This window comes from Lutra lutra, chromosome 2 (genome assembly GCF_902655055.1).
Source record: "Lutra lutra chromosome 2, mLutLut1.2, whole genome shotgun sequence".
Taxonomy (NCBI): Eukaryota; Metazoa; Chordata; class Mammalia; order Carnivora; family Mustelidae; genus Lutra; species Lutra lutra.
This window is the reverse complement of record NC_062279.1, coordinates 203465052-203487573: the sequence shown is the minus strand read 5'-3', so window position 1 is coordinate 203487573 and position 22522 is coordinate 203465052. Positions and strand designations below refer to the sequence as shown.

The following is a 22522-nucleotide window of genomic DNA, read 5'->3' as shown; positions in this document are numbered from 1 at the left end:
AGACATTTTCCATGGGTGCATTTTGTTGCAGCCTTAAAAAAGTGACCAATAAATGCTCAGCATTGCTATTACCAAGTAAAGTATGCAACGAACCTCACTCAGTCCCTAAGCCCCAGCCTTTCGGGAGCCTCTCTTCCCCTTCTTCCTGTGCCTCACTCTACCCCATCATCTGGAGTGGAGCCCATGGATATCTACTGCATGTATTCTTTCATAGTAAAAAAACAGTGCCTTGACATTTTAGCTAAATTCTTTTAAGCACCGACCTTGTCAAAGTGTCCTGCTTTGTTTTAACCTGGTGAGTATTGTAGGTCAGTAACAGCATACAGTGAGTTTTCCCTCCAGTTGACCTGTTTTCTTTCCTAACAGCATCCCCTGGGCTGGAAGGACTATGGGCAGGAGGGATGGACAGTGGGTCCAGAGGAGGTAACGGTCGAGCCCCCATTCTCCCCCCAGCCTCAGAATCTTGCTTCTGTCTTAGTGTCTGGCAAGGGGTGGAGCAGCTCACCACTCCCAGTCTCAAGAGGAAGTAGAGAGGGTACCGTGGCTAATTTGTCCCTGGTTTGGTGTCTGAAAGAGGACCACAGACATCATGATTGCAGAACAGCCATGAAATGGACTTCTTATTTAAGAGGAAGGGAGTTACATATGAATGTACTTCCACCAATTTCATAGAGAAAAGTCAGGGACCTTGTCTTGTTCCTGTCTGCGCCCTTTAATCACCCAGTATAATTTCTTTAATGTGGTAGATGTTCAAGGACTGTTTCTTCAATAAAGGAAGAGAAAACATGAAAAAATTGTGACTACCTGACTTATACTTCAGACTTCCATAAATCTAAATATTCAGGATAAGAGTGCAACAAATCGTTAAAATACACATAATCAGGGGCGCCTGGGTGGCTCAGTTGGTTAAACGGCTGCCTTCGGTTCAGGGATCAAGCCCCACAACGGGCTCCCTGCACAGTGGAGAGCCTGCTTCTCCCTCCCCCTTGCCTGTCACTCTGCCTACTTATGCTCTCTCTCTCTCTCTCTGTCAAATAAATAAATCTTAAAAAATAAAATCAAATACACATAATCAAAAATTTTAACTTGGGTGAATAAAAGTGGTTTTTCTTTAAACCAAACCTGATAACAAAGCAACAACAAAAATTAACTGGTGCAAAATTCATGATTTAAATTGCTTCCTTACAATCCCCCTACTTCAGTGTCTCTTCAGTGGCCCCCTTTCCCCATCCTAACTTTCTTGTGGCAAACTCAACTAAGCAATGAAACATAATTGCACAAGATTGTTTTTTGGTTGGGGGGATGGTGGTGTGGTGGAGTATTGTCTATACCTGCTTAGAAAGATGAAATGATAATTTGTATTTGAAATACACCATACACAGGTGTTCAGAGACTACTGCAGAAGCAGTGTCCAAAAACTTTGTTTTGTTTTGCTTTTTTTTAAGCCAACTGCGCACAATGTTGGGCTCGAACTCATGACCCAGAGATCAAGAGTTGCATACCAGCCAAGGGCCCCCCAAAGCATTGTTGATACAATTATGCATAACTAGCCATTAACCAAACAACAGAGAGAAAAATAAATTACTAAGGATGAGACAGCTGTCAAAATTCATAACCAATCAATAATAACAATATTAAACACATAGGTGGTACGCCTTATTTACCAGGCTCTGTCTATCCAAAGTGTTTTACATAAAATATTTTACTTAATCCTCACAGCAACTTCATGAGGTAGGTAGTGACAGTAGCCCCATTTTACAGATGGTGAAACAGGAAGAGAGTAATTTGCCTGATGTCATATAGCTAGGAAGTGGCAAATGTAGGGCATAAATCCAAGATCTGGCTCCAAAGCCTGCGTTCTTCGCTACAATGCTACCCAGCCTCTTGTACACTAAAGGCAATGATCAAGTCCCTGTGTAATCTGGCCCCCTCCTATCCCCTGACCTCTCCTCCTGCTACATTCCCTCCACTCCCGCCACACTAGCCCGTTGTGTTTCTGAAACTTACTCTCCCCTCCCCCCTTGTTCTTTTCCCATATTGGAGATGCTGTTCCACCCAGACAGAGGAATGAATGGCTCGCTCCTTCACCTGTTTAATTCTGCTCAAATGTTACCCAGGTCTCTCCCAACTGTTGTAACTTGCAGTTTCCTCATACTCTTTCTCCCTCTGCTCTGCTTATTTTTCTCTGTAGCACTTGTCAGTCTGGGACGGTATTCTCCCATCTGTAGTATTTTCCTGTATTTCATCAGATCTAAGACACCATTAAGTGCCCCTCAGAGAAAGAAAAAAATTAAGCCCTGCCAGCTGCCACATGCATCTACTGAAAGATACATCCCACTTTCAGGTTTCATAAAACGTGAAAAAAATATTCACTGTAGCACTAATGGAGTACAGTATGATTTTACATCTTTATCTTGTTTATTGTCTCTATCCTTATTGCTAGCAAGATGTAAGTCCATACGGGCAGTGATTTTAGTCCTTTCGTGAAATGCTTTATCCTCAGTGCTTAGCACAGTATCTGACATGTACTGAGCACTTGGTAACTCTGGGTGAATGAATTCCCGAGGCGAGGGAATTCCTGCTTTCAGCCTGTGTGCCTCGGAGCAGAAATTCTGCAGCGTTGCTCAGCATTGTGTGGCAGTCGGACTCCCTCAGCAGAGTCTGCACCGGGGTCCCCAGAAAATGTTATTAACGTGCTCATTTTTTTACTTGATGAGTATTTTATTGGCCTTTAATCACTATCTTAATAGCTCATGTTTAGTCATATGTGAAAGTAAATGTTCTGTGGGAGAAAGAATTTATATTTTTAGGACTAGATCTCAGTCCACTGGGAGAACCATCTTGACCTCCCAGTGGCCAGCTTACCTTGCTTGGAGATTCACACTAATAAATGGTTTTCTTCTCCTCCCTGTTCTCCTTCTCCTCTTCCTCCTTCTCCTTCCCTTCCTCCTCCTTTTCCTAAGACAGGTGATACATTCACATGGTTAAAATAAAAAGCACAGTAGGGCATATAGTAAAAAGTTGCCCTACTGTATTCCTTGGCTACACAGGCAATCAGTGAAAACAGTTCTTGTTTATCTTTCTAGATATTCAAATATCCCTCTGTCTTTCTCTTTTTAAAAATAACATAAATTAATGTAGCACATTGTATATGCTGTTTTACACCTTTTTCCCATTTAATATATTTTGGAGATTGTTCCCTGTGTGTACATCTTTCATCCTTATTGGGTCCCAAGAAGTGCTTTTCAAAATATTTTTTTTATTTTTTTTTTAAAGATTTTATTTGTTTATTTGACAGAGAGAGATCACAAGTAGACAGAGGCAGGCAGAGAAAGAGAGAGAGAGAGAGGGAAGCAGGCTCCCTACTGAGCAGAGAGCCCGATGCGGGACTCGATCCCAGGACCCTGAGATCATGACCTGGGCTGAAGGCAGCGGCTTAACCCACTGAGCCACCCAGGCGCCCCTTTTTTTTATTTTTTTAAAAATTGTATTTATTTATGAGACAGAGAGAGAGAGAGAGAGTGACCAGGGGGAGGGGCAGAGGGAGAAGCAGACTTCCTGCTCGGCAGGGAGACTGATGGGGGGTGGGGGGGCTCAGTCCCAGGACTCCGGGGTCATAACCTGAAGGCCGATGCTTAACGGACTGAACCACCCAGGCGCCCCTCAAAATATTTTTTCAAAGTCCTAAGAATTCGTTAGGACAGGAGGATGCAAGAAAGAAGGTTCTGGGCCCCCATCCTGTTCCACTCTATCGATTTCATTTGTTTACATTGCCTATTTCATTTGAACAAAAAGATTGAGAGGCTCAAATTTTGGGCAGCCATGTCCCTTAGGAGAGGAGAAATGTGGCCAAGGCATGGACTCACAATAGTCAAGCAGCTTCCTGTGCTCTGGAGTCTAGGGTTCAGATTCCTGCTCTGCCTGTTTAGAAAGGAAGTAAAGGTGGTTGTTAGGATTTTATTAGAGAATATCTTTAACGTGCTTAATACTTAATACCCGAGGGGCCCCTGGGTGGCGCCCTCAGTGGAGCAGCCAGCTCTTGGTTTCAGCTCAGGTAGTGATCTCGGGGTCATGAGATTGAGCCCTGACTTGAGATCTGCTAAAGTTCCTCTCTCCCACTTCCTCTGCTCACCCCCACCCCGCCCCTGCACGCACTCACCTGTGTGTACTCTTTCTCTCCAAAATACGTAAATCTTTTTTTTTTTTAAGATTTTATTTATTTTTTGCAGAGAGAGACACAGTGAGAAACAGAATAAAAGCAGGGAGAGTGGGAGAGGGAGAAGCAGACTTCCTGCTGAGCGGGGGGGCCTGATGCAGAGCTCAATCCCAGGACCCTGGGATCATGACCTGAGCTGAAGGCAGACCCTTAACTGCTGAGCCGCACAGGTGCCCCTAAAATACATAAATCTTTCAGAAAAAATACTTTAATACCTGAAACATAGTGAGAACTCAGTAAAGATAAGAGAGCCAGATCCCAGATCGTCTTTGGTGTACGCTATCATTTTCTTAAAAACTGAACATATAAAGATATTACTCTGCAATTGTGCTTAACTGAAACTGTATTGACTGATGTCACTAGAAAGACTGTTAGTTTATTTTTTTTTAAAGATTTTATTTGTTTATTTGACAGAGAGAGATCACAAGTAGACAGAGAGGCAGGCAGAGAGAGAGAGAGAGAGAGAGAGAGAGAGAGGGAAGCAGGCCCCCCGCTGAGCAGAGAGCCCGATGCGGGACTCGATCCCAGGACCCTGAGATCATGACCTGAGCCGAAGGCAGCGGCTTAACCCACTGAGCCACCCAGGCGCCCCGAAAGACTGTTAGTTTAGATATGGTTTAATCTGGGGCATCAAGACAATATTCTCAGGATCTGGGCTTTCTCGATTTCTGGGCTCTGCTCTTTTTTTTTCTTTTTTTAAAGATTTTATTCATTTATTTGACAGAGAGAGATCACAAGTAGGCAGAGATGTAGGCAGAGAAAGAGAGAGGAGGAAGCAGGCTCCCTGCCGAGCAGAGAGCCCGATGCGGGACTCGATCCCAGGACCCTGAGATCATGACCTGAGCTGAAGGCAGAGGCCTAACCCACTGAGCCACCCAGGCGCCCCTGGGCTCTGCTCTTTTATCAGTTTTTTTCTCTGGCTCCACACAGGGGCAAGACCGCTGTCAGTCCTATAATCTCCCAGGTCCAGGTTTATCAGGGAAGACTCCTAAGCTCTCTCATGACTCGTGGCATCTGGCTGAGTCATGTGCCCATGTGTTGGGTCAAGTCGTGTAGCCCAGTGTGTAAGATACACTGATTGACCTTGATTCATGTGCCCACCTCCAAAGCCAGCAGTGGGTCCTCAGTTCATCTCAAAGCAGAAAGCATAAGAGCAGGAACAGGGACTTTCTTCAAAGGAATTCTAGAATACCGTGCCAGGGGAAATTTTATGAGGATAGGAAAAACAATAGATGCTCACTATGCCCTAATGGACTTGACTGCTGGCCACTTTTTTTGGAAAAATATTTTTCCAGCAGTGCTACTAGCCTATTGCTAGCCTCAGTTCTGTTGCTCTGCAAAAGGTTCAAAGATCATGTTGCATTATGTAATAAAAGCAATTTCACTTTGCATTGTGTTTCTGTCGACAAGCAAAGCTGTATCTTAACCTTAAAAAAAAAAACCAACAAAACAAAACTGCAGTCCAGGTGTATTTTCCATTTTTGAGAAAATACCATAAACAGAATTGCTTACTTAGGAGACATCTACGTTGGGAAATCCCATTTTCAGTTCCAAAAGAACTTTTTATTAAACTATTTATTGGGGGACGGATTTATCGGATCCAAGTCCCGGTGCTCTTGCCCACCCTGGAGAAGTTGCAGTCACTTCCCTGCCACACCCACCATCTCCCCCCAAGCCTCTGGCTAGCCGAACAGTCAGGTCTAGAACAGCTAGGATGGGGTTTTTACTGCCACAGTCCATAGCGAGACCAAATCCTTTGAAGTTCACGATACTAGCTGATGCCAAGATCCCAGGGAAGCTTCAGATGGTTTATTGTGGAGTCACTGCCACCTCCCAGCAATCCAGGATCCCCGAGCAAGTTGCAGCTGACCTAATTCATTTGCCTGAGTCTGCGGCCCAAGTGAGTACATGTGTGGGGACAGGATGCCAGGGGACTCTGTAGGGTGACTCTTCAGATTGGAAAACAGTCTGTGAAGGTAGACTGGGCCTCCAGGCCAGCAGGATGGTTAGCTGACCTGGACCAGAACTTCTAAAAAGCCAGCCCACACCTCCAAAGTCTGTTCTCTCCCCATTTCCAGCCCTTCAGTGAAGTTGACCATAAGGTGCCAATGGCCTGTGGTTGTTGAATACAACACACATAATTGGAGGTGGGCTCAGTCACTTGCAGATATGGGCTGAAGAGCCCAGAACTGACATAGGCAGACGATTTGAGAAAAGAAGGGAGAGTTGGGTGAGGATCCAATTCTCTGCCAGGGGCTCAGGTGTCCATTGCAGAGAAATGGGCGATTAGAAGATCAGGAGCACAGAGAGGCAAAGAAAAGTCTCCTCTTTGGCCTGACCATTCCCTGACGCTGCCTCGCTGGGATCTCATGAACAGCACACTAGCTGTAGGTAATATGAAGAGTTAGAAGGGCTGTGGCTTGTTCTCCCCACTGTCCCCTCCCCACCTCCAGTTCTCCCATACGCATGTGGTTTTCCAGCGCAGGACCACACCCTGCCTCACCCAAGCGCCCCAGACCCAGGTCCCAAAACCGCTCCCTCTCTCCCAGGTATGTGAATAGCAACTCCTAAGTAGCTCAGAGTCCAAGGTCCCAATAGGTCCTTGCCACAGCCAGTCTCCTTCCTGTGAGGGCCCGGCTATCTAGGTCTGGTTCTAGTATCTGGGTCAGAAAAAAATGACTCTCCTGGTATTTGGTACTTATGTCACGGTATAGTACGTCTCAAGATCTTTGTTTTTAAATAAAAAGTTCACAATTCAGACCTTTTCAAACCAGTCCAAAGTACACATTTAGCACATTTGCTTGCAATGGAAATGAGTGATTCCAAGCCCTGCTGTGTCCTTGCAAGTCTGGCGAGGAATCAGTACCTTCCTGCAGCTTTAGCTCCCCTGCCTAGAGCTTTTGGCATCTGCTCCTCTGGACTGCTGCTCAGCTCCCTGTTTTTGATTTTTCCCTGCCCGTCTGGAAAGGATGGCCCCTCCCGTGGGCTTACTCCTCTCTTCCCTAGCAGAATGAGCCGCTTCGTTCATAGAGCTTTTCTCGCGGAATCCATATGCCCCGGCCCCCTTTTTGGGGGGTGGGCCGGGGTAGGGAGCTGGGCTTGCAGGAGCCCACTGGTGAGATGAGAAGGGCTTCTCTGAAGGAGAGAGGAAGCAGAGAAGAGGAGGGGGACAGAGCGGCAAGAGAGCTGAGAAACTCAATGAAACTGCTGACTAATTTCTGCAGCTAGAGTAGTACACCCACAGAAACAGTTGGTTGTTGGTTGTTGGTTGTTTTTTTTTTTTTCCCTCAGCACTTAAAATAGCTCTGTAGAGCTAAATACTGAAAACAGGTGTACTTAGGTCCTTGAACTCCTGACTCAGCAAATACTGGGTGTCCGTCCTCGGTGACAGGTGCTGCTCTAAGTACCCTCCTGTGTGTCTATCACCCTGGAAGGTTAGAAATCCTTCTTATTTCCCAGAGAGAGAAGCCTGGGGTTCAGCATGGCAGAGGCGAGAAAGGCAAGTTTTTTTGCAGACCGAGACACACCTGGGTTTTCATTCTTGTCTTGCCACTTCTGGACAGTGTCGCCTTGGGGAAGTGACTTCAGTTGGCTGTGCCAGTTGGGATGGCTGTGTGCGACAACGGGAAACTCAGGAGTGTCTTAGACAAGTTAAGAGGAAGGAAGAGCAGCGCTGGCACAGAGTAGCTCCGAGAAGTCATCTGCAGTCTAAGCCGGACGCTTTCTGCTCGGCCATCCCTGGCTTGAGCCTTTGGTCTTTGTGGTGACAAGATGGCTTCATCTCAGCATGGCATCCTCATTCCAGGAAGAAGGGCAAAGGTGAAGGGCCAGAGAATAAAAGATTCTTACAGTAAAGAAAGAAGAAAAAACACGGAGTAAGCAACTTGCCAACCCAGGAGCATCATTGTAAGGATTAAATAATGCTTGTAAAACATCCCCCAAGAAGCCAGTAGCTTAGCTGGTACTTAAAAGTACCCCTCCCCTAGTGGTGCCTGGGTGGCTCAGTGGGTTAAGCCTCTGCCTTGGGCTCAGGTCATGATCTCAGGGTCCTGGGATCGAGCCCCGCATCAGGCTCTCTGCTCCGCCGGAAGCCTGCTTCTCCGTCTCTCTCTCTCTCTCTCTCTCTGCCTGCCTCTCTGCCTACTTGTGATCTCTCTCTGTCAAATAAATAAAGTCTTTAAAAAAAAATACCCCTCCCCAACTTGTGGGGACAAGTTTTTATTAATTTGTTTGGTTTTTAATCATTTGTAGTCACACAGGTGATGAATAGAACAGGTAATAAATTGTCCCTACACCTTAGTTACCTTTTACTGATTCGGAAATTCTGTATTTCTGGCATCCCTTCAGCTATACAACTAAAACTACCTCTGTGCTGTATTAATCTACACGACTGTAGAGTGGTTGGTCCTAGGACCATTTACTAGGACAGCATTACGTGTATATTAAATAAGAACTCGATTCAGATTATTTGTGCTGATCACCTTCTTAGAGTCTAAAACATTTGTTCTTCTCTGGGGCAATGGCTCTTCATTCCCCCAGTGATGATAATTTGGGAAGCCCTGGGAGGGGAAAATGGTTCGAGAATAATGGCGTTTGTTCAGTCTTATAAATAAACACAACTGTATGTTTTATTGATTCCTTGCAGCTCTTAAAATATTTAACAGAGAGAGGGAAACTTTTCCCCCTCTGCCAATGATAAGACTTGGAATTTTAAAATTCCCTTGTCACAGAATCAGTATGTAAGATTATGAAAATTTAATACCAATGAGCAGCAAAGTCTCACTTCATTTAACTGAGGATTTTACACTGAACATCAGGGAATAATATCAGTACAGAACAAAAAAAGTGATGGTAGAAAAAAATAAATCAGGATTAAATTATATATACTGAATGATCATAACTAAGTTTAAAATATAAGATAGGGAGACACCTAGGTGGCTCAGTGGGTTAAGCAACTGATTCTTCATTTTGGCTCAGGCCATGATCTCAGGGTCCTGAGATCAAGCCCTGAGTAGAGTTCCAAGCTCAAGCAAGAGTCTGCTCCAGATTCTTTCTCTCCCTCTCTTTCAGATAAATAAATAAAAATCTTCTAAAAATAATAAAAATATAAGCATAGGAAGACGCCTAGAAGAAAATGTAGCAAGGTGTGAATTCAGAGTGGTGGTATTTTGGTAGGAAGATCCTATGTAATGTTTTCTTTCAACTGTTCCATAATTTCCACTGGATAATTATTTTTTTAATAAGCATGCTTTTTTTAAAAAAATCACAATAGGGCGCCTGGGCGGCTCACTCAGGTCATGATCCCAGGGTTCCTGGGATGGAGTGCCGCATCGAGCTCTCTGCTCAGTGGGGAGGCTGCTTCTGCCCCTCCCACTCCCCCTGCTTATGCTTGCTTTCTCTGTCAAATAATTAAATAAAGTCTTTAAAAAAATAAAAATCTAAAAAATAAAATAAAAAATTTTTTAAAAATCACAAATAATAAGAAACTTAGGAAAGATAATAAATAGAAACCGTTTTGGAAGAGAAACATCTGGAGCCCTGAGAAAACTATCGATTTGCTTGGAAGAAGCAGCCCAGCAGGCCCCATATTGCAGCTACTGTCTGAGCCTGTATTTCATTTCATCTATTTTGATGCCATCTCTCTTATTCCTTTCCTTTATTTCTCTTTTCTTTTCCTCTTAAGACAAGGTAGGTGACAAGATACATTATAAGAAAAAGACCATTTTATATAGTAGAATGAACATTATACTGTAAAGCCAGACAGACTTGGATTTGAATCCTGATATCACCATTTATTCAGTCCAAGTCCAGCTTTAAAGATTCAACAGTGATTAGAGACAGACAACAATGTCTGCCTTTACACAATGTATATTCTAGTAGGGGAAGACCAGGGGAAGACCATGTGAGGCCCTGGAAAGACCTCTGGATCAAAAAATACCTGCCCAGTAGGATGATTTCGATGCACAAAATTATGCTATGAAGGACTTGGCCTTTTGGATCAAAAAATATCGGGGTGCCAGGGAGGCTTAGCAGGTTAAGCCTCTGCCTTCAGCTCAGGTCATGATCTCAGGGTCCTGGGATCGAGCCCCGCATCAGGCTCTCTGCTCGGCAGGGAGCCTACTTCCCCCTCTCTCTCTGCCTGCCTCTCTGCCTACTTGTGATGTCTCTCTCTGTCAAATAAATAAACAAAATCTTTTTTTTTTTTAAGATTTTACTCATTTATTTGACAGAGAGAGATCACAAGTAGGCAGAGAGGCAGGCAGAGAGAGAGAGAGAGAGAGAGGGAAGCAGGCTCCCTGCTGAGCAGAGAGCCCGACGCGGGACTCGATCCCAGGACCCTGAGATCATGACCTGAGCTGAAGGCAGCGGCTTAACCCACTGAGCCACCCAGGTGCCCAATAAACAAAATCTTAAGAAAAAATATTTTAAAGTGCAAATGTCAAAAAAATAAAATATAATAAAGTGCAAATGTTGGGGACACCTGGGTGGGTCAGTCCGTTAAGCATCTGTCTTCAGCTTGGGTCATGATCCCAGAGTCCTGAGATCGAGTCTCACATCAGGCTCTCTGCTCTGCAGGGAGTCTGCTTCTTCCTCTGCCCCTCCTCCCACTCTTTCTCCTCTCTCTCTAGAAAAAAAAAATGCAAATATCAGTGGGTAGAGTACATCATCTATTAGACTAAACAGTCCTTCATATATTAGCATAAATTAATCCATCTTTTTTCCTATCATATATCTTAAGTGCTAAATTAGAGTCGTGCTTTGCAAGAATAAACATTTTAATTACAGGGAGGACCAGTAGCTAATATTCAGGAAGGGTAGACTTGAGTGGGTTTCAGAGTAGGCAGGATGCGTGTCCTGTGGCAACAGTAACTTAGGAAGGACACATTGAGAAAAGAACAATGATAAGATTCTGGAAACAAATCTTACCCTTAATACAAGAGTTTGTCTTGGGGAAAGATCCAACAGTCTTCCCAAGTTTAGGAACAACATTTCTTCCTTCTCTTTGCACCCAACTCTTTTTGAGAGTCCTTATAACCTGGATATTCCAGGTTCTGGAACATAGAGGGATATGTCTGTGGTCTTCCCAAATACTTCTCGTTGTCAAATACTCCTTTTTTTTTTTTTAAAGATTTTATTTATTTATTTGACAGACGGAGATCACAAGTAGGCAGAAAGCAGGCAGAGAGAGGAGGAAGCAGTCTCCTTGTTGAGCAGAGAGCCCGATGCTGGGCTCTATCCCAGGACCCTGGGATCATGACCTGAGCCAAAGGCAGAGGCTTTAACCCACTGAGTCACCCAGGTGCCCCTGTCAAATACTCTTACTAGAGTATACCATCTCCCCCTTACTAGAGTGTACCATCTCTCCCCCAAAGAGTAAGGGGCACCTTACTCTTTATTTGTTTTAGATAGAAAGAGAACAAGAGTGTGTGGGGGGTGTGGGGAGAGGTCTGGAGAGGAAAGGAGAGGCAGAGGGGGAGAGAGAATCCTAAGCCAACTCTGTGCCCAGCACAGAGCCCCCCATGGGGCTCGATCTCACGGACCCTGAGATTGTGACCTCACCAAAACCAGAGTTGGGCATTTAACTAACTGAGCGACCCCATGCACCCCAATAAATAAATCTTTAAAAAAAAAAGAAAGAAAGAAAAAGAATAACAGCCCCCTCGAGGTACAAACGCCAGACCTCTGCTTATTCAGTAGCTTGCCTCTTGCTTGCATATTTGAGTGAAAGTTCACTAAGGAAATTTGAGCTCTGCGGGTGCCAGTATTCCGTCACTTACACTTGCGTCTCCACATCCTCCCTCTGGTTCAGCCTTCCCCTCATCCACAGCGACCCCGCTGTTCCTCTTTTTCTGAAATTGCACAATGGAAGGTTGTAAAGGTTGAGTTCTAGGACAGTCCACGGCCCCTCCTGTTTAAGGAGCAACAACAATAAAAAAGAATTCAGGTCAAAGAAAGGTCTATTGTAAGGACATAGGGGATTTTTTTTAACTTTTTTTTTTTTTTTAAGATTGTATTTGTTTATTTGACAGAGAGCCAGCAAGAGAGGGAACACAAGCAGGGGGAGTGGGAGAGGGGGAGGCAGGCTTCCCAGTGGAGCAGGGAGTCCAGTGCGGGGCTTGAGCCCAGGACCCTGGGATCATGACCTGAGCCAGTGGCAGCCGATACTGAGCCACCCAGGTGCCCCAGGACATAGAGGAGTCTTAAAGGAAATACTCAAGAAGTACAGCCCAGCCTCATGAGAACTGGGGAGTCAGTTCTCTGAAAGGGTACTGTGTGTGTGTAGTGTGTGTGTGTGTGTGTGTGTGTGTTGTAGTCCAGGTCTGTCAAGCTTCATATTCTCTTTTCTGGGCTTCTTTTCCATGAGTCCGATCCACTATCTTGCATCTTTCCTCCTCCATGCTTTCTCTGCTGACTCATGGCCCCTCTGCTGCCGTTATGTTCAGCTTGCAAGTGGCATTAGCTCGCTGCTGCCCCAGCCTTGGCCCAGACTCAACAGAACCTCAGGGCCCCGCTCCTTGTAACTGACTCATTAAGACTCTGGAAGTCTGAGTGGCTCAGCTTGCGTCGGGTGTTTCTTGTGGCCCAGGTAGGACCTGTCCTTAATCAGTGTTTCATTATTACCTGTGTTCTCCATTACCTGGGCTTACAGAGTGCACGTGGAGTGGGAGGACAGAAGATTCTGTGTATCTTGTGAAGACTCACTGAGCTTCGGTTTTACCTGAGGGTAGTATAGTTGGTCTTACCTCCTAACACCAGCACTTACTACCAACAAGTTCTTGTGCTAAGCACTGTGTATATTGTCTCCGTTAACTCTTTTTTTTATATACTTTTTTTTTTAAAAGATTTTATTTATTTGGCAGAGACAGCAGGAGAGGGAACACAAGCAGGAGGAGTGGGAGAGGGGGAAGTAGGCTTCCTGCAGAACAGGTAACCCAATGCAGGGCTCGATCCCAGGACCCTGATATTGTGATCTGAGCCAAAGGCAGAGGCCCAACCCACTGAGCCACCCAGGTGCCCCTTAATATCGCTATTCTCATCCCCTTTTTGCGAGAGGAAACTCGAAGGAGGGAGGTAAAGTCACTTGCTGAAGGTCACAAAACTCAATGGCCAGGCTTTGATCCGAGGTTCCTGACTGCAGAGCCTGTGCCTTCTCCTGCTTACCCACACCAGTCTAATCGTTTCAGCCGTTCCTGACAACTGCCATAAATTAACCCTGCTACTTACTTCCCCAGGCTAAGCTCTCTCATTTTGGGGGTAATAGATTGTTTTTTTTTGTTTTTTAAGATTTTTATTTACTTGAGAGCGAGAGAGAGAACGGGAGAGAGAGCACAGAGGCAGAGAGAGAAGCAGACTCTCCTCTGAGCAGGGAGCCGGGTGCAGGACTCAATTCCAGGTCCCTGGGATCATGACCTGAGCCGAAGGCAGACACTTAACCGACCGATCCACCCAGGCGCCTGGGGAAGTAGATCATTTGCAGGAAGGGGGAATACTAACCAGTGGGTTACAAAGTCCACCCAGTAACATTGTTGCCCAGTTGTTTCCAGTCTGTGACAAAGCAGTGTTCTTGCCAGTACACGCGGAGATAAGGGGAGTTTGCGCTCTCTCTCTCTCATGTGGAGCTGTCCTCCAACTCCAGAAGAACGGACACTACACTTTGCCATTTATATAAGCTGTTGTTAGTGTTCAGTAATAGCTCGGTGCTTAGCACCTGGCACAGTACCTGGTGTGTGGTGGGATGATCAAGAAGCTTTCTCGAGGGGGCGCCTGGGTGGCTCAGTGGGTTAAGCTGCTGCCTTCGGCTCAGGTCATGATCTCGGGGTCCTGGGATCGAGTCCCACATCGGGCTCTCAGCTCAGTGGGGAGCCTGCTTCCCTCTCCCTCTCTCTCTGCCTGCCTCTCTGCCTACTTGTGATCTCTGTCAAATAAACAAATAAAAGCTTTAAAAAAAAAAAAGAAGCTTTCTCGCTGCCTTGAAACTGAGCTGGCCAACTCTAGCTTATAGCCTGTCATAAAATGGAAGCCAAGGGTGAGCAGAGCTGGTTTACTATTACCCAAGTGTCTTACTCCATTTGTGTGGCTATAACAGAATGCCAGAGGCTGGGTGGCTCAAAACCAACAAACAATTTATTTCTTACAGTCCCGGAGGCTGGGAAGTCCAAGGTCAAGGTGCCAGCAGATTCCTCTCTGGTAAGGACCCACTTCCTGGTTCACAGAGGGCTGGCTTCTTGCTGTGTCCTCACATGGCAGAAGGAACAAAAGTGCTTTCTTGGGTTGCCTTTGTAAGGACACATCCCATTTAGAGCCCTCATGGCCTAATAACGTCTTAAAGGCGTCATCTATAGTATCACATTGGGGGTTAGGATTTCAGCGTATGAATTAGGGGGGTTGGAGGGTGGTGACACAAATATTCAGACTTTTTTAAAAAGATTTTATTCATTTGAGAGTGTGGGAAAGAGAAAGATCGTGAGCAGGGGGGAAAGGTAGAGGGAGAAGCTGTCTCCCCACGGAGCAGGGAGCCCGATGTGGGATTTGATCCCAGGACCCTGGGATCATGACCTGAGTAGAAGGCAGACACTTAACTGACTGAGCCACTTAGACGCCCACAAATATTCAGACTTTAGGTCCCAAGTTACTGTTGAAGGGAATCATAATTAACAGGCTAGCAACCTTTGGAATACATGATTCTGTTAAAAAAAATTTTAATGGGAGTAAGTAGCATTATTAAGACAGTTAATGGAGGGGCACTTGGGTGGCTCAGTCAGTTAAGCATCTGCCTTTGGCTCGGGTCATGATCTCAGTCATGATCTCCAGGTCCAAAGATCAAGTCCTGTGTAGGGCTCTGTGCTCTGTGCTCAGCGGGGAATCTCTCTCTGCCCCTTCCCCTGCTCAGGCATTCTCTCTCTCTGTCTCAAATAAATCTTAAATAAAAAAATTTTAAAGACAATTTTAAATAAAAATAAGCCTTCCAAACTTTAAAGGTTTTTTTTTTTAAGATTTTATTTATCTATTTGACAGACAGAGATCACAAGTAGTCAGAGAGGCAGGCAGAGGGAGAAGCAGGCTCCCTGTTAAGCAGAGAGCGCAATGTGGGGCTCCGATCCCAGGACCCTGGGATCATGACCTGAACCGAAGGCAGAGGCTTTAACCCACTGAGCCACCCACGCAACCCAAGCCTTCCAGACTTTAAGCTTAAAGACGATCCCAGCGGAGATGATCACCTGGACCATTACATCTATTCCCCAGGGTGCATCTTTTCAGGTCCCTAACACATTACTGCTGCCACTGGCATGTTGGCCTCTAAGAGGCACTGTTTCCCCTCCAAGGCTGGGGACCAGTGGCTGTGAATCAGGTACACAGCTCAGCCTAACTAAAGCTATCTGCTAGGAGATGCCACAGGGAAACATACAGAGGTTAAGAGTGATGTCAACCAGTAAACTGGTTATTAGGAAAGTTTGTAGATCCTCTGCCTGCAGTTCATGGGGGGTCCTGAATTCCTGGCTCGTGGACTGTTGATGCAGATGGGGCCCTCCTTACTCCCAACATCCAGCAATCATTTATCGGGCTTGGTGCTAGGAGCTGGGGCAGAAGAAAATGCAAGACCCTTCTCAGAGCCAAGTCTAGTGGGAGAGAGGGGTAGTCATCTAGATTCCTCAAGACCCGGCCAAGAGTCAGGGCAAGGGAGAGGTCCTGACAACCTTCCTGAAACCCACCCTCACAGAGCCTAGTTTTTGGTTTAAAATCAAGGATACTTCCCTTCAGAGGTACCTGGCTGGCTTAGTCAATAGAGCATGCAACTCGTTGTCAGGGTCGTGAGTTCAAGCTCCACATTGGACCTGGAGCTTAATTTAGAAAAAAAAAGGAATATTTCCATTCAAACAGCACCTGTTCCCCCCCAGCAAGGGGCAGCATTTCAGCACACAGCATGGTCCTAACTTAATTCTCTCGATGCCCATACTCAATAATAGAGGGTCCGTTTGCGTTACATACACATTTACCTTTATTATGAAATAATTTCTGTTTTAGATACACATTGTCTAAAAAGCAGCTATCCATAGTAATAGTAATAGCTAATTCACTCAATTAAGATTATGTCTACATTTTTATCCTCAAGACTTATTCACACTTCAGTATTTAATATTAAATAATAGAGTCTACTTTCATTAAATCCAATTCCACTTGAAACAAATGCCAATAAGCCTGGAAAAAACAAATTTATTTTAATTTTATAAAATTAATATCTGACAAGACTAAGGAAGGCCCAATCCAACATTTTCCTAAATTGATTTATTAGACTATAGGATTAGAATTAAGCTAACCTAGGGGTGCCTGGGGAACTCAGGAACAGTTAAGTGGCTGCCTTTGGCTCAGGTCATGATCCTGGGATCAAGGTCCTGGGATCAAGGCCCAAGTTAGGCTCCCTGCTCAGTGGGGAGCCTGCTTCTGACCCTCCTCCCCACTTGTACTCTCTCTCTCTCAAGTAAGGAAATAAAATCTTTTTTTTTTAAGTTTTTTTTTTTTTTAAGAGTTTATTTATTTGACAGAGACAGCGAGAGAGGGAACACAGAAGGGAGAAGGGCAGAGGGAGAGGGAGAGGCAGGCTTTCTGCTGAGCTGGCAGCCCGACGCAGGGCTCAATCCCAGGACCCCAGGATCATGACCGGGAGCCCAAGGCCAACACCCAACCTAGTGAGCCACGCTGACGCCCCTAAATAAAATCTTCATTTAAAAAAAAAAAAAAAAAAAAGATCTGCTGCCAATTAAGCCGACTGTGGCTCTTTGTCTATGGGGGCCCGGTGTGCCATGGCCGCAAACAGTAGCCTCCTCGGTGCTTATGCAGCCTGTCAATTGTATGGGTTTCCGTAAGGGACCTTGGAGACAGCCCTTTCAGTGGATGCTGAGGTCTGACCTCATGGCTATCTCCAGTTTAGGCTGCAGACAGGTATGCAGGGTGCCTTTGGAAAGCCCCCGGGCACAGTAGCCAGGGTCCACATTCGCCAAGTCATCATGTCCATCCGTACCAAGCTGCAGAACAAGGAGCCTGTGATCGAGGCCCTACGGAGGGCCAAGTTCAAGTTCCCTGGCTGCCAGAAGATCCACATCTCCAAGAAGTGGGGCTTTACTAAGTTCAATGCGGATGAATTTGAAGACATGGTGGCTGAAAAGCGACTTATCCCAGCTGGCAATGGGGTCAAATACATCCCTAACCGTGGCCCTTTGGACAAATGGAGGGCTCTGCACTCATGAGAACCTGGGCACTATCCCATCCTGTCATATTCATGCCCACCAATAAATCCAACTTCCTGTCAAAAAAAAAGAAGGGGCACCTGGGTGGCTCAGTTATTAAGTGGCTCAGGTCATGGTCCCAGGGTCCATGGAGCAAGCCCTACATTGGGCTCCCTGCTCAATGGGAAGTCTGCTTCTCCCTCTCACTCCCCCTGCTTGTGTTCCCTCTCTCGCTGTGTCTCTCTCTGCCAAATAAATCAATAAAATCTTAATACAACAACAACAACAAAAGAATTTTGCTAACCTGTAATGAAGCTTTATTGAAGAAATGTGAATGACATCCTCATTCTTCAGTTTGGTAATTGTCTTACATGTCACAGATTTTTTTAAAAAATGTCATAGACATTATCCCAGGTCCATTCCTTCACCCTAATCTGGTTATGAGTGTGTGATGTTATCTGGGGACCGGAGGGTCATATGTTATATACATACTTGTGTTACGTATATAACATATTGTTGTTATTATGCTCTTCTCCCATCCAATACATTTCCACTTACGCGCTTGGGTGTTTGTTTTCCACATTTCCCTTTTGCTGTGAAGGTTATTAGCTTTCAGTTTCCATTGCTGTACGTAATAGTCCTTCCACTCTTACCTTGTTACTTGTGATCTAATGTAGGTCTTTAGTAGTGGCCAACTTTTATTGAGCACTTACTGTGTTCTAGGCACCGTGCCCAGGACTTTGCATATTAGCTAATACAGCCTCATACGCATTCTGTGGGGCAGGCCCTATTTTTATGCCTATTCTGTGACCATTTGGCCAAAGAGAATTTGGGATTCAAACCCAGTCCGGCTCCAGAGTTTATAACACTAGAGAAGAATAAAAATACTGCCTCAAATATCCAGGTTTATTAGAGTAGCTTAAGTTTAAGAGGAAGTGGGATCTTCAGAGGATGTCCAAAGTACTTACCTGCAAATTATATTTTGCTGCTTATATAACCTCTTGGAGATCATTTCCTCCAACAGAAAATAGAAATAATGGAACTGACCTGATCAGACTTCTTTGAAAAGCCAGTGAGTGAGATGTGTTTGTATCATGTATATGTGTGCTTGTGTGTGTGTGTGTGTGTTTGTATGTGTGTGTGTGTGTGTGTGCTCGCGCGCGTTCACGTGTGTGTGAAAAACCGGACACAGTGCCTGACATATATGGAGTGTTCGCTTTTCTAAGCACTATTCCTGTGCTCAATTAATGGTAATTATTGCTACTATTATCCACGAGTTCTAAAGACAGCAGAACTTCTGATACCTAATGCTCTGTCGATGTGGAGAACCCTTTATACTCATCTGGTCCTCACAACCCTCTTCCACAGGGCTTGTCCACTGCCTTTCAAGGACTGCCCGTGCTCCTTCAGGAGCTCCTTAAGTGGCAGTAGAAGCAACTTTCTAAGGGCTTTCCACTCTGAGCCCCGGGGCCTCCCTCCTCCGCAACCAAACTCCTTTCTTCCCAGCCTGCTCTCTGCACTCTCCACTCTGGCCAGAGGGCCTCTCCCCCCAGGCCTACTGCTGGGCAGAATATACTCTCCCAACCTGGCAGTCCTGACCAGCCCAAGCTGGATTTTTTTTTTTTTTTTAATGAGTTTTACAGCTAATCAGCACAGGGAAACAGACTGGGCACAATTCATAGGAAAATTCACAGGGAAGTACAAAGGTGACTTAACTTGACTCTGGTCTGTAATTCCTGATTTCCGTTGAAACGGTAAACAGAATACCTGTGGGGCTCTGCCTTTGGGCTTCCACTCTGAGAATAAAAAAATTTACATCACACTTCCGCCTCCAGCTTTCTTGGGTGGGCCTTGACCCCCCAGGGAGCCTGAAAGTGCAAGCCCAGAATTTTGTGGGTGTTGTTTCCTCCAGTGGGCTGTTTGCATCTCTGAAGAACTCCAGGTGGGGACATCAGGCATTTAAATGTACTACCCAAGACCCTCCCCTCCCTCCTGGGGGATTAGCCCCTCTGGGCACTTCCTCCCCCAATTTTACAGAGTTTTGGAGATCTCAGTGTAAGACTAGAGATAAAATACAAATAAAATTTAAAAAATCATTAAGAAACTAGAGGGAGGGTGTGCCTAGCTGGCTCAGTCAGTAGAACATGGCACTCTTGATCTTGGGGTTGTGAATTCAAACCCCACGTTGGATGGAGAGATTAACAACAACAACAACAACAACAAACTTAAAAATTACAGAGGGGTATGCATTTTGCCTAAGATTCAAAATTTACTTATTAAGAGAAGCATTTACTCCGAAATGATAGTTGCCAACAAATGAAAATATATTTAGGTTAAAATTATCTTTAAAAGTCAGAAGAAAATGAAATGACCTTGAAAACATCTTATAAAAAAAAAAGAAAAGAAAACATCTTATGAATCAAATGAATAGCAAAAGAGGGGAAGAAATTATGAATTAAAGGTAAGTTATTATGCCAGCTGCCTAAGTTGTTAAAGAGACTCCCTGCTTTCTGTCTTCCTCCTGCCTCCTCCTTTCTTCTTGCTGTGGCCGGTGAAATTTTTAAGAAGACTTCATCTGGTTTCTCTCTGGGCTAACACACCTCAGTACCTACCCCTTGCCCCAATTGCCCTGAGGATAAAATTCAGAATATCTTATTTATTACAGCCCCTCAGACTTCAAAATTGGCTTCGTCCCTCCCCAACCCCACAGTCCTCTGCTCTTCCCCAGTGCCTCTCCTAATCTCTGGCTTCTAGACTAAATAGCTAACCGTTCCTAAATGTTCTTACCTCCAGAAGTCTGCCTCTGCTTACCCACCACCTGGACCACTTCCCATCCACAAAATTGGCTCCTGCTCCTCCTTCGGGTTTCAATTTAGAAGACCCCTCCCCCGCCCACTGCATCTGGCGCTCCTCTATCCCTCTCCCACAGATCCCCCCCACCCCAGTGTTACATGGGCCTGTTTGCTGAGCTGTACACCCAGTGAAGCAGACCTCGGGAGGGCTCAGTCTTCAGAAGGCAGAGAACCTGTTTTGTCTGTTTCATGGGCCTACACACAGTTCAGTGTTTGGCCCTTGTGGACATTTAGTTAATATTGTTGAATGAAAGGATGGAGAGCTGAGGAGACCAAGGGAAACTGCTTACCCAGCAAGTGCTGTGGGTGGACGGCTGAGAGGTGTTGTCTTTTGGGCTGCTGGCTGCTTCCTCACACCTAAGTGCCCCCAGAGCCTGGTTTTCATTACTGGTCCACAAATTGCTTGAAATGCTGAGAAACCGGCTTCTGCCCACTGAACCTTGCATCACCGTCAAGTTTGCTCCTTTGTTGATATCTAAGAAGAAATACAAACTGTCAGTAGGAAGAGATTCCTTGCCAACACTTTTTAGGGGGAATCCATATTACAATCCGGAGGTTGCATGTAGGAACCTCCCCCCAGAGGAGGATTCCAGGACCTCCTCTGGGAACGAGGAGGAAACTCACTCCTTTCTTCTTCCACTTATTAAGTGCCTTCTCTGTTGGAACAAAAAAAAAATGAGTGACTTTCAGGACTCTGGATAATGCTGGAATTGCCCCCCAAAGTTGTTCCCTGTGCTCCTTTCTTTTAATCCTTTCAGGGTTGATCAACAACCCTATTCACTTTCTTCTGAGTCTATAGGTATATTTACATATTCAGTATGGCTATGGTCCAGCTTTATCTTATGGAATCCTTTGGAAGTCTCTTTGGGGTGACTTGAGTTATTGCTGCTCTGTCTGATGCCAATCTGATTTCCAAATTCCAGGGTGGGCAGGTGCCCAGGGACATACAGGACATTAATTACCTTGCTGCACCTTCCATATATAGTCCTACTAATGAATCCATACATCACGCTTTCCCTTATGGTAGGGCACACAGGAAGTTTTAAAATTCAGCATTTGCAAAGAAATATTGGAAATGCTAGATCATAAGGTTGTCGGGGAGAAAAAAAAACTTTTCTTCTACTCTCTTAGATTCAGTTGTTGGGAGCCTTTGAGCCAAACTGACAAAAGACAGATGGGCAAGAAAAAAAAAACCCCAAAATTAATCATGTGTTTTTATTAATGTATGTACAGAACTTCACAGAAAATGTGCATCAAAGGGGCAGTTAGAATTTGAGGTTTGTCCTACACCATCCAAATGGAGGAAGGGCACTTATTGGAAAACAAAAGACTTCCCAATAAGGGAAGGGGAGGAGCAAAGAGGGCATTTGTGGGAGAACAAAGGAGTTTTTGGGAAGATTCATGAGTACAGACGGGAGAGACGGTAGTTTTGTGACAATGTCTGTTTTGGTGTGTTGACTACTTCTCAATGTCTCTGGTGATGAGACTCAATCTAACCTCATTGTTCTGTGACAATTTTGGGTTTGAGTTCTTTCTTTTTTTTTTTTTAAAGATTTTATTTATTTATTTGACAGAGAGAGCTCACAAGTAGACAGAGAGGCAGGCAGAGAGAGATAGGAGGAAAGCAGGCTCCCTGCTGAGCAGAGAGCCCGATGTGGGGCTCGATCACAAGACCCTGGGATCATGACCTGAGCCAAAAGCAGAGGCTCAACCCACTGAGCCACCCAGGTGCCCCTGGGTTTGAGTTCTTTTGGGAGGCTCTGCTTTTAAACCGATAATTAAAAGATTTCAGGAAGTCACATGCCTTCTGCTAAAATAATTTTTATGCCACAGTGGCATATTCTGGACCCCTTCATGGTCTTTTTTTTTTTTCTCTAGAATGTTCTAGTGGGTAGAAGATGATTGGATAAAATTGTTCTCCAAAATTATATCAGCATTTGTATTCGAGTCCAGAAACTTTGTAACAAGTGGCTAGAAATGCACAACAAATGTAAACAAACACAATGACTAGGATATTTTTTACTGTATCCATGTTTAGAATATTGTTTACTCAATAAGATCCCTTTTAGCAAACGAAGGGGCATAAGAAAAATATTGGAACCAAATGGTTTAAAATTATCAGTCCAGGGGCACCTGGGTGGCTCAGTGGGTGAAAGCCTCTGCCTTTGGCTCAGGTGATTAACCCCGGGGTCCTGGGATCTAGGCCAGCATAGGTCTCTGCTCAGCAGGGA

At 45.1% G+C, this 22522-nt stretch overlaps 1 protein-coding gene, 1 long non-coding RNA gene and 1 other non-coding gene across 6 annotated transcripts in view; all 3 read left to right on the top strand.

Moving 5' to 3' along the window:
* The window catches only part of LOC125093848 (uncharacterized), a 42721-nt gene that overhangs the window by 1819 nt on the left and 18380 nt on the right, over window positions 1-22522 (top strand). Inside the window, exon 3 of one of the 4 annotated variants that reach the window (XR_007125352.1) lies at window positions 14355-14404. The exons of the other annotated variants lie outside the window; for them this stretch is intronic. This is a non-coding gene — a long non-coding RNA (uncharacterized LOC125093848). The remainder of the gene's footprint in view (window positions 1-14354; window positions 14405-22522) is intronic. 4 annotated transcript variants of the gene reach the window in all.
* LOC125093846 (60S ribosomal protein L10-like) lies at window positions 411-17508 on the top strand. Its single transcript, XM_047719554.1, has 2 exons — window positions 411-423; window positions 17145-17508. The coding sequence occupies exon 2, from the start codon at window positions 17158-17160 to the stop codon at window positions 17458-17460; it is 303 nt and encodes a 100-aa protein (XP_047575510.1). The 5' UTR covers window positions 411-423; window positions 17145-17157; the 3' UTR covers window positions 17461-17508.
* On the top strand, window positions 16964-17097 carry LOC125094613 (small nucleolar RNA SNORA70). The gene has a single exon (XR_007125622.1). It is a non-coding gene; the product is annotated as a small nucleolar RNA SNORA70 (small nucleolar RNA).